Source organism: Rhineura floridana, chromosome 7, assembly GCF_030035675.1.
Source record: "Rhineura floridana isolate rRhiFlo1 chromosome 7, rRhiFlo1.hap2, whole genome shotgun sequence".
NCBI classification, from domain to species: domain Eukaryota; kingdom Metazoa; phylum Chordata; class Lepidosauria; order Squamata; family Rhineuridae; genus Rhineura; species Rhineura floridana.
Genome location: NC_084486.1, coordinates 67,972,095 through 67,991,788, shown reverse-complemented (window position 1 = coordinate 67,991,788; position 19,694 = coordinate 67,972,095). Strand labels below are relative to the sequence as shown.

The following is a 19,694-nucleotide window of genomic DNA, read 5'->3' as shown; positions in this document are numbered from 1 at the left end:
TAATCACTCCTGAGAAGATACAGAAGTTCTGGATATGCTTGTCTCCAAACTGTAAGTATCTGAATCATGTTTCTCATGAGATCTCATAACGGTCTCTCATGTGTTAAGAGGCTTAGTGTAATCAAATCTTCACTTATATAGGAAAGAGCCAATCAGCTAGAGGAACAACTATGGGATGACTCAAATATTACAGCTCCTATCTACATGGAGGCCACTGAAAATTGCTTCCATGTGATCCATGCAGAAGCTAAAACAAAACTGTTTTCCATACGATTCACCCTAATTGATGGAGAGTTTTCATCTTGGTGGAACCCACAAGGAAAGCCACTTACTAAATAACCACTGACAAAAGGTGAATGCTACAGGAGTTAGGAACACTTTCATTGGCAAATCTGGCTCTAAACAGACAATACTCTTAACCCAGTAACTGCTGCATAACCCTTGCACTTGCAATTAGTGGAACTAATCTGAAGTACGTGTGTTTGATTGCATACCTACTGCAAAATCCTGTTGCTACCCAGGTTGCAATGTTGTAAGGTCATAATTTAAGGTCATAATGTAATTTAAGGTCATAATGTAAGGTCATAATTTTTCCATCACTCCACCTGAGAATTTTTCCATCACTCCACCTGAGAATGAGGGGAGTTTCACATTTAGCAAATGAGAGGTCCCTGCATTTCTACCATCTATGAAAGCACGCTTGTGTCTGTTTCACTCACACAATTGTTCTCCAAACAATATAGAAAATACATGGTCATCCATTCTGGAAACACGGGGATTCTCTTCTTCAGTAGAAGCGAGTAAAGCAGCTCTGATTTTGGCTGTAGTCTTCAAATTACCTATTTCACAGATCTAGTTAATATACAGCATGATCCTATGCATATTAACTTGGAAATTAAGCAGTCTGCTTCTGTGTTGGAATTGCTTTTTAATGTTTTTAAACTTTTTTTAAAAAAAATGTTTTTAACCTTTTTTAAAGATGTCTTCAAAGCTTTTAAAAAATGTTTTTAAAGTTGTTTTGTTTTAATGTATTTTAAAGTCTGTTTTTATGATGTTTTAAAGTGTTTTTGGTGCTTTTGTTTGCCGCCCTGGGCTCCTGCTTGGAGGAAGGGCAGGATATAAATCAAATAATAATAATAAAAAATAACTTATTTATTTTATTTATTTATTAAATTTATTAGTTGCCCATCTGGCTGGCTATCCAGCCACTCTGGGCGACATACAAAATAAAAACATACAAATACATTAAAACATTAAAAATCTCAACAATAATAATAAAACCTAACTCCCTCCAAATTCAAAGGGTCTTGATCTCTAGTAACACAGCAATCTTAACCTCTGATCTGCACTGCCAGCAAGGGTTAGGCTATTGTCAAGCTACCATCAGCAGGAATTCCACCAGCAGTAGCAGACACACGACCCCAAAATGGAGAATTTGGGTGGTGGGGGTAGAGCCAGTGATGGATCTGCTGGACAAACAGCCAGTCCATTTCCCTCAGAGGGGCCCAATCGGGCAAAAGATTGATGACTGCAGCCCCCTTAAACCACAACCCATTGCCAGAGGCTATGTATAAACTTGCAGTTATGCTAGCTGCATCTCCACCTTTGTTTTGTGAATCCAGGTGTACATGACACTAGCCATGCTCCATCCCTTTTTTCTCCCAAAACTTGGAATTTTGTGTTTTGATGCATTTCCCCCCAAGCCAGCTTCACTCCAGCTTGAAAACTATTTGATCAATCAAGCATTGCAACTCCAAAGTGTGCACAATGGGAACACTTTGCTAAGGGTGGTCCTAAACCTCTGATGTCAGCAGGGGTCAGGGTTTAAGCAGGGAGAGAAGGTACAGATGGCAACATTCAGAGACAGGAATTCCTAAAGAGGCTTCTGTAACTGCTGGGTTCAGCTAGGGTAATGGAAGTGCAAGGCTTCTTTTACCCAGTGATGCTATTATTTGCATGTGCACTAATCTTGCAGTGTAGGAAACTGGGGACCCCACACCACGACCAAAAGCTGTTTTACGAGAGCCTCCAACACCCCAGAAACAGTCTATTTGCTCTTTCTTCTTGATGGCAATGTGCAGAGACAGCAGTTCCTAGAGAGACTCCCATAGGCTGGTTGCAGTTAGGTTTAATGGAAGTGGAGCGGGGCAGTGGAGCTTCTAGAATACAGCAAATGTGGGAACACAAAGGGAAAAAAGGGAAGGTGATTTCCATGAGGGTGGAGGGATGAAAGCTTCACCAATAGGAGTTGGAGTGAGTGAAGAAGTGGGGAAACAAGGGACAGACAATGGGCTTGTGGAATCACATCTAAGCTTAGTGATGTGTACCAGAATTTGCAAAACTGAACTGAAACACACACAGAGAGAAAAACAGCCTGTGTTTTAAGCCTGTAAAGTGTGCATAGCCAAAGTGTGCATCACACAGCACAACCTGATGCATTCTTACTGAGAGAAGTATGTCCCACTCTGTTCAGTAGTGCCTGCTCCTTGGTAAATGCAGCCACAGGCTTTGAATTTCTTCCCAACTCATTTCTCCTATCTAGCAGAAAATAACAACAGTGAACAGTGGTCTTATATCCGTCATAAAAGTAGAGTATGCATCTTTATTAGGACTGGCCATATGAAAGGTTTTGTAATGCTGTTATTGTTGTAACCTTTCTTGTTACTCGTTCCATGAATTGACAATTATATTGCATAATGCAGGAGCTGAGATCCTTTGAATCTTCTAACGTTATTGGACTGTTGTTGTTGTTATGTGTCTTCAAGTCGATTACGACTTGTGACTACAACTACCATAAGCTCCAGCTAGTATGGCCAACAGTGAGGGGTGACGGGAACTGATGTCCAACAAAGTATGGAGGGCTGGAGGTTCCCCATCTCTGCTATAATGGCTGTGAAATGAAATTAGCAGTTTGATGGGATCTGTTTGTTTTCATACCTCAACGGTTGCAGAACAAAATTTTTGAAGCCTAGTTCCCAAATGTGAACCAATAAATGCTACTGTCTCCAAATACTAATATGTTAGGACCTCTAATAGACTGATACTGCTAGGCAGATTTACTTGGAAGCAAGTCCTATTGAATTCATTGGGATTTACTTCCAGATAGGTGTGCATACAATTACAGTCTACTCTCAGTATATATACATCATCTAGGATAGTACAGTAATTCCTCAGTTAACAAATCCTCTAGGAAAGGAGCCTTTGGGGTGTGGGGAGGCACAAACTCTGACATTGTCAGAATGTGGCGCCTTATCTACAGGATTGCAGCTGCTGTAGGCAGCTCTCACGTGTGGCTGGAATGGCACTCCTTGTAAGATGGTGCAGGCTCCTCTACAGTAAACAGTGTTTCAGGTATCCTGAAAGCACTGTTTACTGCAGACGCATCTGCTTGAGTGTAGAGGAGGATGGCAGAGAAAGAGTAAGCACAGGGTGGTGGTGATGATGGTGGTGGCTGCCCCTTGCCTGCCTGCTCGAGTGTACAGACAGGAGAACTGTACTCAAAGCTTTAGATTGCTATAGCAAGATGCTACCTGATAAAAGAAAAATGGCAAGGCAGGAATCCCTGGATGCATTTTGGAAGAAGCCTTCAAGTGGTCTGTATGCAAGGCTTACCTGACCTGGTTGTTTCACTTCAGACATGCGTATTATAAATTTTTAATAAAAAGTTTGTTGAAGTATGTTGAACTGCTCTTTTTTGTGGTGTAGGAACCTATCCTTTCCATGTTATTCCTACCTCTGGTATCAAAATTGCTGTTAAAGAAGTAACGTCCAGGAATGCATCTCTTTGTTAACAGAGGTATTATTGTATATATCATTCAAGCAAGGAAGCTTCTATCTCCACTATCAGAGACACCAGGGCTGGCACCAGGCATGACTGGGCCCTTGGGCACCAGCCTGTCCCAGACCCACAGCTCCCGCCTGCACCTACCTCTCCTGCTGCGGTAAATGCTGGCCTTGCTGCACACTCATGCTTACCATTAACCAAGATGTTAGCAGAGGCTTCCCTAAGGGGCTGATGCCCCCATCGCCATCTTGGTTGGTGGCATGCATGCATGAACACATGCATTCACCCCAACAGGAGAGGTAGGTGGGGCGTGCAGGTGGGCATCACAGGCCTGCATGGTTGTAGGGGAGGTGCCTAGGAACTCCCTCTCTGCAATCCGCAGCAGGGTCGGGAGCCAACGCTGCCGTGAATCATGGAATGGGAGAGCTGCACACCCAACCTAAGGAGGGGCCCTCTGACGCCAGTCCTGGAGGCAACATCTCTGAATACCAGTTGCAGGGAATTGCAAGTGGGGAGAGCGTTGTGCTCAGGTAGTACTTGCAGGTTCCCCACAGGTATCTTGCTGGCCACTGTGAGGATAGGATGCTGGACTAGATTGGCCTTTGGTCTGATCCACCAGGACTCTCCTTATGCTCAAAGTGTGCTTCCAGATGACCTGTTGGTCGAGCATTCATCCTGATTTGTTTGCAGGAAGATTAGCTGACACTGACTTTTTAATGAACACTCATTCAGATTTGTTTGCAGAGAGGTTAGATGATGTTGCATCAAAGCAAATGTTATCCCACTCCACTGCATTTCCTGTCACTATCCCTATAGCAAAAAGTTCAACCTTTGGGGAAAGAGGGTTTGTTACATAAGCCACCCCAATCAATGGTGCAACCCAAATTTGCTGGTATGTGATGGAATCCCACCTGGAAAGAGCAATGGTGTGGAAGCACCCTTCGCTAGTCTTCTGCTAGCCAAACAACATACTTGGAAGTAGGGTTGCCACCCTTTCCCCTGGCAAATGTTCTTTGGTTTAACAGCTGTGTTCTGTTTTTCCCAGTAAAACCACCACCATGGGTATTGATTCTGAGCTTCTTGGGGACTGGGATGCAAATATGATAAAATGCACAGTAAAGGTTATGCCTGTTAAATAAACACAAGAAGACTTCTTCCATACAATACTGCTGTTATACGCTCAAAGGAAAGTAGTAATGTTACAAAATTTGAGATATTGCACCAATATTTTCCAGGAGCAATTTTTTTCACTAGTGTAAGGCAGCTGATTGACAACCTTTAATGGATCGTTACAGTCCTCCTTCCATTAAATGGCGATAGATAGATAGATAGATAGATAGATAGATAGATAGATAGATAGATAGATAGATAGATAGATAGATAGATAGATGTTATGTGCCTTCAAGTCGATTACGACTAATGGCAACCCTATGAATCAGTGACCTCCAGTAACATCTGTCGTGAACCACCCTGTTCAGATCTTGTAAGTTCAGGTCTGTGGCTTCCTTCATGGAATCAATCCATCTCTTGTTTGGCCTTTCTCTTTTTGTACTCCCTTCTGTTTTTCCCAGCATTACGACCTTTTCTAGGTAGATAGATATCCTTTAATAGCATGCAATAGTTTGCAAGACCATTTCCGCTCGCTCTGCTGCTTCCCATCTCGTTTCCAAACTGCATAAGGAAGCTGCAAAAAAAAAAAACAGCACCCAGGGCTCCGTCCAACCGGTTGTGTGCGCGCGGGAAAAGCGAAACTCGACGCTCAAAAGACTACATCTCCCAACATGCTCGGCCCACAAGCGCTGAGGAACGAGCCAGCTGTTGAGTACGGCGCCTGCGCAATGCTGCGGAACAAGCTTCGTAGTACCACACCCCCGGAGAGGGAGGCTGAAGCATCTGAAACCTTAAACCATCAGAGGAGGGAGAGAGGGTTTTGCATGCAGGCGCGGAGAATGGAGTAACTGAGATACGTAAGGAGGGAGGGAGACTTGAGGGCTGAAGGGGGGAGAGCGAGCGAGCGAGCAGACAAGCAAGCAAGTAGTGGCTCATCACCGAGGAGAGAACTCGACGGAAGAATCAAGAGAAAGGAAGCGATATAATGCACTAGGGAGAGGGGGCTGGCTGCTTTTTCACGCGCAGAGCGAGAGCCGCGGGAGCGCCTCCTGAAACTGACATCCCTGCTGCAGAGCCCTGACGGAGCTTGTCAATGGAGCTGGAAAACATTGTTGCCAACACGGTCTTGCTGAAAGCCCGGGAAGGTAAGAAAGCATCTCTCTCTTTCCCCGTCGCATTTATCCCCCTGTGAAGCAATGCCTAGCCTTGCCTAGCGGCGGAGGGGAAAAGGTGATGGCGAGGCTAAGAACGCAGCGTGTGTGTGTGTGTGCGTTAGCCCATCCGGAGCTGTGCATTTGCTGATAACCTATGCTCAACGTGCACCTTTTGAAAGAATTTGGCGACTCATTTAGTCCAGGGGGATGGGGAGTTTAAAGATATTAAGACGCTAATAAATTCCCGATCGTCGCTCGCTGCCCTCCGGTCTCGCCCCTCAAAACGTGTGTGATCTCAGCGTGTATTGTTTGAGGAGGTCAGCTGCGAATGCATTTGTTCACGCTTAGCACATAAACAAGTACTTTTGGCTCTGGAGCCTGCAGGCTCTTGATCTGGATCGAATGACTGGCATAAGGGGAGAACAAAACTAGTCGCTAAATGGTTCTTGGGGTGTATTTTTCAAAAAGGAATGTAATAAAAACGTCACTCAGTCAGACGGAGAAATGGATGCAAATGGACTTAAGCGAGGGGCAATCAGGTTGCACGCTGCATATGAAAAGCCCTCCCTCCCCCAGCAGCTGCAAAAGGAAGGGCTTTTTTGTTCTTTTCCTAAGCTGTCGTGATATGTCTGTGCATGTGTAGTTTAAATTTGCATCAAGGGTCTGATGCTTGTAGGGAAGATATACACAAATGGTATGAACAGTTATCTCAGCCGCAACTGATCCCTGTAATAATGGCTATCTCTACCTTCCGCGCTGAAAAATGGGTGTTTTTCAGTGATGAACATCTAGGTAGAGGAAGTGGTTTTCTTGAATGACTGGGTGTTTTCTTTTGATCCCTTTTAGCTCAGTCTAACCGAACCTTTCAGAGGAGGATATCCTCTGAGAGCCAATTGCATCTGAAGGGCTCGGATTCTCAGCAGGGTTTGCAGGATTTGAAGGTTTCATTCACAACGTTTAATGAATGAAAAGCCCCCATGGTCAGAACCAGAGGCTCCTGTGATATCTTTTGACCGTTTCCAAGCTCAGCTGATGTACACCACTTTAAGTTCGGTTATAGATAATGCAGAGGGGAGTGTACTTTATCTGGAAAAGAGGGTGAGCAATTGTGACTGCTTGAAGCGATCAAAAGCATTCATTTCCACTTGTGCCATATCCCTGGTGCCCTTTAATCAAGTGGTGGGTGGGGTATTTAATATCAGTCTTTTGTTTGCTTGCCTCTAACCAACATGCTGTGATCATCTAAACTTCCCACCCCAAATGTTAGATTATTCATTTAGAAATGCACCTAATGGTCTCACTAATCTTAAAACTGTGGTCTGGATCATAAGCGGTGGGGGGGGCATAGATAGATATTCCCTGTATTACTGCGCAGGCTGCATTAGATGGCCTTTCAAATTTTAGTGCACATTGCTCCTCTTAACTTCTCAGACCAGATCTTATGGGACTCTTACAACCATGCCTCATATCCAGTGAACATTATGCATTTGCCCGATTGGTTACCCAGTTAATGTAAACATTATGTAATAATATAGGAGATAATGTTGAGCTATGTCACTAATTGTTGTGAGTAAAAAAATGTGCACAGATCATACATGGGGTAGAGAGAATAAAATGCAATATCTAAAGGAATATTGTTTGGAACAGGCAAGTGGCAAAAATCCTTGTATATCGGTAAGAGCTTTCGGCCCAGTTTTTGTGCAATAAAGGCTCTGTTAGTATTAATAAAGAGTCAGCACACACTCCTGCTGCGGAGTGAATGCTAAAGGGGGAAATGGTCCCAGAACATCTGTGATGAGCCACCTAGTGGCTGAACATTATTATGTAATTTTATGGCTTGAGGAAAACTTTTGAACCTTTTGGCAGGTTTTTTAAAAAGGTATTTGTAATCAGTTTGTCGTTGGATTAGACTGTTGAGGTCAAAATACAGTTGTTTTCTTTGCTTGAACTTATCAATTCATCTACAAGTATAATTTGAATGTCCAGATAATCTTCACACAGTTACTTTTTGAGGTTTCCTTATTTCCTCTGCTACAGACTATGTGAAGTGGTGCTTGCAAATTTTCAGCTGTTACAGACTCAAGCCTCGGGATCTTTACTAGAGGCTCAAGGAGGATTCACACATGACTGCTTTTGTTCTGTATGCAGTGACTTTCTAACCTGTAATAGTAACAAAACAGGCACTGAAATATTCCTAACACATACCACTGTATGATTTCTTGTCTTTCCTGCTTTTATTCCTACAAGAAAACCAGTGTCTGAATTGGTTCTTGGTGCTCAGTTCTGGTGATGGGTTTAGACTGTCATGCAGTTCTTCCAATAGGCTTCGGGTATTACATGTACTTGTTTTATTGTCTTTCATGCCAGTGTTATTGCACAGCATTTCTTGGACCCAAAGTCTTTTAGTTTACAGTTGCTAATGAATGAGAATGTGAATGTAACAATGGTGGGCTCCTGCACATGCACGGAATAGAATGTCTAAATACTCAATTGTGATAAAGGACTAAAGCAATTTAAAGTACTCTATTTTTATTCAGTACAGAACTGTCTTCCGATCTCTATGTATGGATGTGAAAGTTGGACAGTGAAAAAAGTGGATAAGAGAAAAATCAACTCATTTGAAATGTGGTGTTGGAGGAGAGCTTTGCGGATACCATGGACCGCAAAAAAGACAAGTAATTGGGTGTTAGAACAAATTAAACCAGAACTATCACTAGAAGCTAAAATGATGAAACTGAGGGTATCATACTTTGGACACATAATGAGAAGACATGATTCACTAGAAAAGACAATAATGCTGGGAAAAACAGAAGGGAGTAGAAAAGAGGAAGGCCACACAAGAGATTGATTCCATAAAGGAAGCCACAGACCTGAACTTACAAGATCTGAACAGGGTGGTTTATAACAGATGCTATTGGAGGTCGCTGATTCATAGGGTTGCCATAAGTCGAAATCGACTTGAAGGGACATAACAACAGAACTGTCTTAAATACAAATACTTCTGCATAATTTTTCTGGCTGAAGAAGGTTCAATCCACAATACTTGTTTAAAGAACAGAACCCAAAATTGTTGGAACTTTCCGTTTAAAATAGGTTTCTCTTAAATTGATTTATAAATATAAAGTGATTTATAAATATAAAGTGGTTTCGTATATGAAAACAATTAAAATAACTGCATAGATAAAAACAATTTTAAAACAATAAAAATATAAAACAGTTTAAAACAACAACAGCGCATACTTAAAACCATTTTTTTCAATTCCAAGACAGATATCAACTGGGATAAAGATTTTAGAAGGCTTGTTAAAAGAGGAACATGTTTAGCAGGCACCAGAAAGGCAATAGAGAAGATACCTATCTCATATGCAGTGGGCGGGAGTTCAAAAGTAAAGGTGCTACCACATTAAAGCCCCATGCAGAACGGACCTCCTGATAGGATGATATCTGCAGGGTTTCCTCTTCTGAAGAACACAGTTATCTGTTGGGTATGTAATATGTAGATCTTGTATTCTGGTCCCAAGTTGTACAGGACTTTATACAGAAGTACCAGCACCTTAAACTTTGCCCAATAGTTAATTGGAAGCCGGTGCAATTATTTCAGCAATGGTGTAGTGAACTTGATTAAATCACTTTTGCAAAAATATTTATTCCAAATCATCGCCTTTTTTTAAAGTTAAAAACACTTGCCTTAACCATGCTTGTTTTTTAGTATCTGGCCGTCAACAGTGTGCATTTTAAAGGAAGTGTCTGTGTTGTGAACTTCAGCTATTTCATCTGTTTGGTATTATTCAGCCACATGCCATTCTGATCCTTCACATAAGCATATTTCAAAACAAAACCTTACAAAACTTATAGTCCTGGACTCAGAAATGCTTGCTTAACAGCCCTCTAAATTTTCATGGTGATACACAAAACAGTCAGAGAGAATCGAGAGTTCAAAGTGTAAAAAGAGACAGAAAACCTTTTGGACTTTTTTGTGTCAGAGTTCTCTAATCTGTTGAAATTAATTAAAACTCAGCCATGTCCACAGAGTACCTGTAATCCTATTACTGACCTTGCCCCATAGTCTGACCTTCATCTTCTGCAGTTTAAAAGTTTAAAAAATGCCTGATTTTTAATTAATTTAAGAAATTTTGCATTGAATTTAATGATAATGCCGGGCAAGCTCAGTAAGAACCAGCTGTCAATGTTCTAAAAACCAGACTCACAGCTGCTGGGCTTGTCTAATCAAGGGGCCACACCCACACAAGACTTGGAATTCACTTTAGACAGTCATGGCTTCCCTCAGAGAATCCTGGGAAGTGTAGTTTGTGAAGGGTGCTGAGAGGAGACTCCTATTCCCCTGACAGAGCTCCAGTGGCCAGAGTGGTTTAACAGTCAGCCGCTCTGATTGAAGCTCTGTGAGGGGAACAGGGCATCTCCTAGCAACTCTCAGCACCCTTCACTAGCTACACTTCCCAGGATTATTTGGGAGAAGCCATGACTGTCTGAAGTGAAATAAAGGTCTGGTGTAGATGTGGCTAGGGACACCTTTGGTTTAAATTTGGATGGGAGGCTACATGTGCCTGCTGTAGAATAAAAAGGTGAGGAAAATGCTGAAAAAGAATGATACTGTTCACAATGTTTTACTTTTAGAAAGGAAAGTGGCTTCTCCTCTGCCCAGTGCCCGCCCACCCAATCTCCTCCCCTCCACTTTCCTCCCTCGCCCCTCCCCCAGGTCAGTGGCACCTTTCCTAAGCATGATTGCGCAGGAGTAAATCCCACTGAAGTCAAAAAGCATGCAAATGATCAAACCTGCCCTATGCCCTCCCTCTTGCCCCTTCCCTCCTCTTCCTTCACCCCTCGTTTCCCTTCTCCCATCCACTTCCAATCTCCTCTTTCCCCTCCCCTCCGCCCTCTCTCTCATCCTCCCCCATGGTCAGTTATACCTATCCTAGGTCTACAACCTGGGAGACCAGGGTTTAAATCCAGACACAGCCACGAAGCTCACCTTAGGCCAGTCACTGCCTCTTAGCCTCAGAGGAGGGCAATGGTAAACCCCCTCTGAAAACTTTGTTCATAGGGTCACCATAAGTCGGTATCAACTTGAAGGCAGTCTATTTCATTTTCAAGCATGATCACACGGAAGTAAATCCCATTGAACTCAATAAGCATGCAAATTATCAGACCTGCCTTCCCCCTCCATCCCCTCTCCTCTCCCTTTCTCCTCTCCTCTTCCTCTCCTCCCCTCTTCCTCCTCCCCTGCCCGCTCCAGGCTTCCCTACCCATGGTCATTTTTACCTATCCTAAGCATAATTGCACGGAAGTAAATCCCACTGAACTTAATAAACATGGGAATGATCAAACCTGCTCTCCCCCTCCTGTTTGCCCCCATCCTCCTCCTACCCTCCCCATCCCCTGTGGTCAGTTCCACCCATCCTAAGCATGATTGCAGGGGAGTAAATCCCACTGAACTCAATAAGCATGCAAATGATCAATCCAGTCTCAGCAAACTTGCACAGGATACCATTTCTTACCTCCCGGATTAAAAAGGAGAGAAATTCACTAATAGGCAAAAAACATTGATGTTTAACATACCTATAGCCAACAGATATTTCTATCAAACTTTAAAAAGCAGAGAAATTGGGTCGCTACAGTGAATGCAGCAGGGGAGCAGGAGACCTGACCTCCTCTCAGAGATATTGTAGTGCCCTACAAACTTGTCAAAATGCAAACACAATTCAAATTTTCCGATTAAAAATTATCCCACAATTATTATTTGGAATTCCAATCTGGATTCAGGCCTTTAATCCTTCGGTAGAGGCTATTCTTTCATCTTTTTTATACCAACTAATGGGTTTGCCACGGTGCGCCCCTTCGGCTGCACTTAGGCTAGAAGCTGGCCTACCATCTTTAACATGCCAAGCATGGCAGCTGGCCCTAAATTACTGGTCCAAAATATCATACAATCCTCCAACTAGCTATTTAATCCACATGTGGGGAGATTCTTATCCCTCATCCTGGAATAATAAAATTAGGAGACACCGTTTGACAATTGGCCTATCTTCTGATTATCTAGCAACCCAAACTTTATTTTCGGCTAGATTAGCTATTCATACCCGGCTCAATGATATTGACTTCCAAATGGCAATCATGAAGGCTACAACAGTTTGTTCGCCCATATATTTCAAATTTCAATTTAAGCCTTTAATTCAGGCCCCTTATTTAGATTATCTTGTTAACCCTAATTTACGTTTGACTTTTACTAGGGCAAGATTTAACTCATTACAATCTGCCTTATTGTTGGGTAGGTATAAGGCAATCCCCTATGAACAACGTTTTTGCCCTTGTGGAAGTGGAAAAATTGAAACTCTTGCGCATACTATCCTCGACTGTTCTCTCTATGACTTTCTACGATCTAAGTTCATAGCCAATATAATAGAAAACTGCTCTCTGATGCCGACTGATAAATTGATCTACCATCTTATCTCGGGTTCTAACAGAGAAATAACTATGAATGTGGCCAAATTCTTATACGCTGCTCAACGTTTACGCTCAAATGTCTTTGATATGTAATTTTCCGATCTTCTCCTGATCAAATGTATATGTTGTTCTTATTTGATAATTTCTGTACATATTTATTTTACTATACTCTCAGTATACGGGTCTCCAACCGCAAATAAATAAATTGAAATTGAATTTGGGTTAGTCTTTCACAGTCTAATCCACTTCCTGTGTAGCTTGGAAGAATTTGGTAACATGTGCCTCTGACCATATGGTGAGTGGTGGCAACACCTGCCATCTCCAAAGATGAAGAGTCACATTTTTGTATGCTTGTTGGTCTTCTTACTTAGCTTCTTTTCTGTGTTACTACTGTTTCTACAGAGAATCTAACCTAGAAAATTATTTCTGTCATGATTCATCCTAGAAATCTGTGTGAAATTTATTTTTATTAATTTCAATGCCTTTTTATTGGTCAACGTCATATGATGGCCTTTTGTGTTTCAAACTGGAGATTATGCTCTGTTTCTATTTTGCTCAGAGGCACATGTTACCAAATTCTTCCAAGCTACACAGAAAGTGGATTGGACTGTGAAAGACCAAGCTGAAATGTGTTTGCATTTTGACAAATTTGTGAGGCAGTACAATATCTAAGAGAGGTGGTTAAGTTTCCTGCTCCCCTGTTGCATTCACTATAGCTGCCCAATTTCCCTGCTTTTTAAAGTTTGATAGAAATATCTGTTGGCTATATGTACTTTCTTAAACCACAAGGTTTTTTTGCCTATTAGTGAATATACACACTCTCCAATACTATGAAAATCAGTTTTAAATAGTAATTCAGCATGTCCAGTTTGGAATACACTGAAACCATTCAAGTACCTGAAAAAACTTAATCGCAAAGGCTAAGTATGTTGAGAATAAACCAACCAAGTTATGTCATGACATTTTGGAAAGCCAGAGTTCTAAAACACTCTTGCCCAGACACTTAAGATAACAGCATAGCGTAGAGGCCTTGATGTTGTGGAAACTAGAGATAGATGCTAAAAGCAATGTCAGTATAGCAACTGGGAAGTAGAGTGGAAGGTTAATGTAATAATAGAGTCAAATCTGTCACCATTTCAACCATTGCTTCTGTTTTCTAGATAAAGCATTATATTAAAAATAATTGAAGGAAAATAGTTTGCCTATTTGTCCATTGAAGTAAGTTGGCCTATATAGTTTGTTGATGTGGCACACAAAAGTGCTTCCTACCCAACCAGGGAGGAATCTTTGATCCCTTTTATTCCTTTGTGTGTGTGTTTTGTATTTTATTGACATAGTATTATTTTGTTCTGTATTTTATATTATGTTGTGAACCACTCTGCGGTTGCTATGTAGTGAAGGTTGGTTTATAAATTAGGTTAATAAAGTTGTTATTATATAAAAATCAACAGAGAATTCATACCATAAAAATATTGTGCAAGCATTGTTATAACAAATTTCCAGTTGCAATGCTGTACTGCCAAAACTGTATGTATGTATATATTTTTTTAAAATGAGTGTTACCTGTTTTGATAAAAATCCACTTCTCTATTTTGCTTCTCCTGATTTTACATAACCCTCCCCCCCTTGATTCTGCTGTGATCTAATGTGCACACAAATGGACTTCTGGAAATCCTCCCACAGACGTTAAGTGTTATGAATGGCTCATGGGATTGGTCCTGGGAGGTTTACACAGGCAGTATGCTCAGCTGTAACCTTTTAATGTGTTTCCTGGTGGCTTAGCCTCAAAAAGTCATTGCAGGAATCTCTGCCCTCAATTCAAGAAGGACTTGGAGCCAAGTCACATGAGACCTTTTCATGCAGAAGCATCACAAGAAGCGACTTTGGTCCACCTTTTTAACTTGATAAAGTGATATTTTGAAGGCATCTCCCATAATACAATTCACAATGAAACCCCCTTATTTTCTTGCAATTTAATCACTCACGTACATGAAGGGAAATGGCTTAGCTCAGTGGTAGGGCATCTGCAAAAGGTCTGAGGTGCAATCCCTGGCATCTCCAGCTAGAGCTAGGAAAGATCTCTCTCTCTCTCTCTCTCTCTCTGAAATTCTGGAGAGCATTTGCCAATCAAAGTACACCATCCTTCCCCAACATGGTGCCCTCCAGTTGTTGTGGACTATAACTTCTATGCTGGCTGGGGACAATGGGAGTTGTAGTCCAAAACCTTTGGAGAGTACCAAGTTGAGAAGATGCTGGTGTAGACAATACTGAGGTGGTGTCAAGCAGCTTTCTAAGTTTTGAAAGAACTGGCCTTTGCATGGCTACTCTTTTTCCACTCAAACAATGGCCATATAAACAATCACGATGGATGGATGGATGGATGGATGGATGGATGGATGGATGGATGGAGGTTGTTGTTGTTGTTGTTGTTGTGTGCCTTCAAGTCGATTATGACTTATGGCAACCCTATGAATCTGTGACCTCCAGTAGCATCAGTCGTGAACCATCCTGTTCAGATCTTGTAAGTTCAGGTCTGTGACTTCCTTTATGGAATCAATCCATCTCTTGTTTGGTCTTCCTCTTTTTTTCAACTCCCTTCTGTTTTTCCTAGCATTATTATGTTTTCTATAATGGCATTAAATGTTATCTAATAAAATAGCGTGGAATCTGCATGCTTCTGTTTACCTCACTGGGCCGTCTGTGCCAGCTTCCCTCACTCTTGACAAACAAGCTGACATGTAGTATGCTAAGAATACAAATTGCACCCATGAACTGGTGGTAGAAAAGATGCCTACATTCATGTATATGTAGATAGCTAACCCATTAATTACCCAGTAAGTAGATCCTAAATCTCCTAGCAAGGGAAGTGGAGACAAGAACAAAAGAGAGAAGAATGAGAGACTCTGGTGTGGATGAATCAGTATCTGCACATCACTGTCCAGGATCTAGTTTTCCAGTGTAACATCTCTTACAAGGGTGTCCATCACGTGCCTGCCGTCCTTATGTTCAAAACTTCACCTTTTTAATAAGCCATTTTTAATTTTCCAAGTACTAAAATGAAGTAATAATTTCCAGAGGGTAGTAGTCATATTATTCTTATGCAGCAAAATCAGCAGTGTCTTGCAGATTTATTATGGCATCTCGTGAAGTGGGTGTAGTTCATCAAAGCTTATGCAATAATAAATTTGTAAGCCTTTAAGCTGCCACAGGAGCTGAAATCAGGGCTGGCTCTAAAGGGCGGCAAGGTTGGGCCCCTGGCCGAGGGCCTTGTGGTCCAGAGGGGCCCTTCTCTTTCGGATGGGGGAGTAGCGCTCCCCTTCCACAATCTGCAGCAGAATCACTGCCACAGATAGCACCGTCCGCCTGTTCCCTCGCTCCACCTACCTTTCCTGTGTTTTGTGGCTGCGCATGCAGTGCTGCCCTTAACCAAGATGGCAGTCAAGGTTTCCCTAAGAGGCTGAAGTGTCCGCCAACATCTTGGTTGATGGGAGCCCTGTGTGTGCATAGCACGTATGCGTGCCATCAACCAAAATGGCGGAGGAGGCTTCAACCCCTTAGGGAAACCTTGGCCGCCATCTTGGTTAAGGGCAGAGCTATGTGTGCAGCCACAAAACACAGAACAGAAAGATAGGCAGAGTGAGGGAACAGGCAGGCAGGATGATCTGTGGCAGCATGTGCCAGGTCCCGGGGCAGGCTAGAGCCCAAGGGCCCCGGCATGCCTGGAGCTGGCCCTGGCTGAAATGAAGATATATGTAATATGAACTGGTCATTTTCCCATATGAGAGAACAGCTTTCTTTGGGGCTCATCTGACATGAGATGCATGTGTCACACACAATCCCATCCCAAAATCATGTGCCCTGTTGCCATCTAGTGCTACAGGTTGCCTGCCAAACGTTATTTTCACCTTGTCCTGGGCAGTGTTATGTGTAAGGACAGGATGCTGGACTTTGTGCAATCCACCTGCGCATCCCTCACAGTTGAGTACAGCTGGCATTTACTTTGCAGGACTGTACACCAAAATTAGTGCATGCTGGGCAGAACCACACAATAAACCAGAGGAATTGGACATTCCTACTGCAATTGTTTGCATGGCGAAGAGGTAAACCAATCTTAATCTGAAAAGCAGCTTGTCCATTCAATTATCCAGCAAAATCTTCAGATGCTTGCAGATCCATGCTCCATCTTCTCCCTTGCATGCATATAACTTTGTAGGATTGCAGCCTTAGTGTCTTGCAGCTGGTAAAATGCATGGAATCCCATCAAAGGTGGAACGATTTCACTGTGCAATAGAGAAAAAAATTCTGGTTGTAATTGCTTCCTCAAACGGGTTTACACATGCCTTGGAGATTAGATAGTGCTAGGACAAATTCCAAAGAAGATAGTTTAAATGCTTTACCATATCATAAGCAGTGTTATATTTCTGACAGTAATATGCTTACACTTCTGTTCGTATCGAAGTAGGATTAAGTGACAACTCCCTTCTCAGCCAGTAGGGGCAGTGTGGAGCTGTGGTGTTACTGAATTTGCACAGTGGCGATGCAGTAAATAAGTGTATACATAATAAAGTATTAAAAGTTTTGGGATTAAAATTTGAGCCTTTCCACCATGCTGTCACCCCATTTTTCAAGCCTATGGAATTATACATAATGAGGAGCTTGGAACTGTGATGGACAGAAAAATGGAGGAAGAGGCTGTTAAAATTCACCCTCTTCCATATTGTAGTGAAAATGGGTCTGGCCTTGATTTCATTTATTGAATGGCTGGGGGATATCTCAACTTTTTGCTAATAGAATGGCAGCTGTAACATCTGAGAGTGGTTGCGGTAGAAGCCTCAAAGGAACCTCCAGCTCTTCAGCAGTTTCTTCTTATTTTATTGTGGTATCATGGACCACTGGCTGACCATGCACCGTGGCTTAAGAATCTCTGGTTAGAGCATGCTTTGTAACAAGCTCAAATCAGTTGGCACTTTGACTTGTAAGGATGTGGCTGCATTCCAATTATTGTCATTTTCTCTAGTTACATGAGTTACGCTTGTTGCATAGCTTGAGCTTGGATCTCTTTTTTGGCACCACTGAGTCTTAACTTTATCACAGTACAGTTCAGCACAAAAACAGGGTCATTTTTCATTTAGTATGGCTGTGGCTGCTGCAGGCTCCTAACATGGAAGTAATACATAATCTATGAATTTCATGGGTTTTACACTTAATTCCAAGAAGGCCAAACACAAACAACAGTTGATTTGGAAATGTGTGTGTGTGTCCTTAATAGATGTGGTGGTAACCCTTGTTGAATGTTGCTTTATCTATTTTGCTCACAAGCAGAAAACAAGCAATTAGCCAACAAGTCTCACAGCTGCACAGCACCCTCTCGTTCCCCCTTCATGTGTAAGATTCTAGTGGTGCATACACAACTGGAACTAATTAAATTCAAATTCTTCTCATTATGGAACAGTCTTACAGAATGTAGTAAGAATGAGAGCAGTCTGAGCCAACAGATATTCAAGTCTTATGGAATTTCTTGTAGCTGAAGTTTCTCTTCTGAAAAACACTGAAGCCTCAATCCATATGCAGTGATGTGACTCAGGCTGAATCTATACAAGCCATTGCCCTGACTCTTCCAAAAGTGGAAGGCAATGTACTTTAATCAAATATGATGTGATTTTCCAGTTTCATGCAGGAATTGTCCTGGTGTCACATGAGATTACACTCTAGATCAGGACTGGCAAGGCTGTGGCCCTTCCAGAAGTTGCCGGATTCCAACTCCCATAGTCAATGTTCAAGGTTGATGGGAGCTGCAATCCAACAACATATGGAGGGGCCCAGGTTCCCCACCTCAGCTCTAACCAGAGCTTGGAAGATTACTTTTAAAAAGTAATAAATTACAGTTACAATTACTTGGCCCAAAAGTAGTAATCACCGTTACAATTGCTCTGAAAGCAACTGATTACTTTACTTTTTCTCAAAAGTAATCACTACAATTACATTTCAGTTACTTTTTTTAAAAAACTCCTACAAGGTGCTGGCCTTGGCTGCTGCACATCTAAGAATCCTAAAACAATATTAAAAATAAACACACACACACAGGGGGTAGTAGAATAAAAAAAATTATCCATAAGATTAACATAATGGCATAACAGAATCTCACATCCCCCCAAGCAATGAAGATACCCCAACTCTTGAAATCAAATTTTACACTTGAAATGCTTTTATAATATGTTTCTGTTATGATTCAAAAGAACAAGATGCTCAAAGAGCATGTCAGACAAGGAATGTCTTTTTACAGGCATTACGTTGCCACCAGTACTGAACAGGCGTTCTACTGCGGCGCTTGAAGGCATGCCTGTGTTGTGCTGCAAAAAACACCGCAGCACACGTGGAAAGCCATGGAGTGATGACACTTCCCTGCTGGGAGACCTCAGGTACCCCACCAGTTCCTCCTCAGCAGTGTCCACTGCTGACTTCTTGCCCTGGGGCAGAAAGTTAAAGAAGTCATCTTCTAAGTCATCTCCTTCCTGGTCTTTATCTGAAGACTGATCACTGTCCTCATTAAGTACACCCATCTTTATTTCAGCTTTCAGCAAGGCTTCCATTGTGTATCTAAGAAAGAGAGAGGATATGTTAACACATATATGTTAGGAAACCATCATCTGCTCTTCATTTCCTGATGCTTGTCATGTCCCCTGGTTCAGGGTCCAGCCTGAGCCTGTGGATGATGACATGGAAGGTAGGAAGGTGACCAAGTCACCACACTCATGGGGCAGCACAGCAGACCCTTAAGGATTACCTGCAGCAACCCAAGGTTGTGATGAGGAGCCCCAGGAAGAAAGGGACCAGCCCCTGCCTACCACCTTAAGCCCTCTGATGCCTCCCTTGAGACAACATTTCCCTTGGAGTAATCCACCCAAATGGCTTCCCTAATGTTCTTACTTGTTGGTATGGGTGGTGGCCTGACACGATTCCAACCAATCTAGTTTGAAGCGAGGGTGTAGGCAGGCTGCCAGAAGAAGCCTCTTGTCCTCCCAGATAGCTGCAAACCGCTTTCTTAGGGCTTCGCGCACACCTCTCAGCAGCTGAAAACAGTATGTGTACCTCTCAGGTTTGTTTTCCAGTCCTTCTAACTTGTGGTCCAGATTGCAGAGCGTTGGTAGCAAATACCCCATGAACATGCCGTTCTCCCGTTGCAG

The 19,694-nt window shown here is 42.4% G+C and overlaps 1 protein-coding gene across 3 annotated transcripts in view; it reads left to right on the top strand.

Annotated features, from left to right (window-relative positions):
- Positions 1-2: 2 nt before the first annotated feature.
- The window catches only part of GRK5 (G protein-coupled receptor kinase 5), a 259,047-nt gene continuing 239,355 nt past the window's right edge, over positions 3-19,694 (top strand). For 2 of the 3 annotated variants that reach the window (XM_061635842.1, XM_061635840.1), the window contains exon 1: positions 5,637-6,039. In XM_061635842.1, the coding sequence (XP_061491826.1) occupies positions 5,988-6,039 (52 nt within the window). In that variant the 5' untranslated portion in view covers positions 5,637-5,987. Of the gene's footprint in view, positions 52-5,636; positions 6,040-19,694 lie in introns of those variants that run through there. The other variant, XM_061635844.1, reaches the window with a different exon arrangement.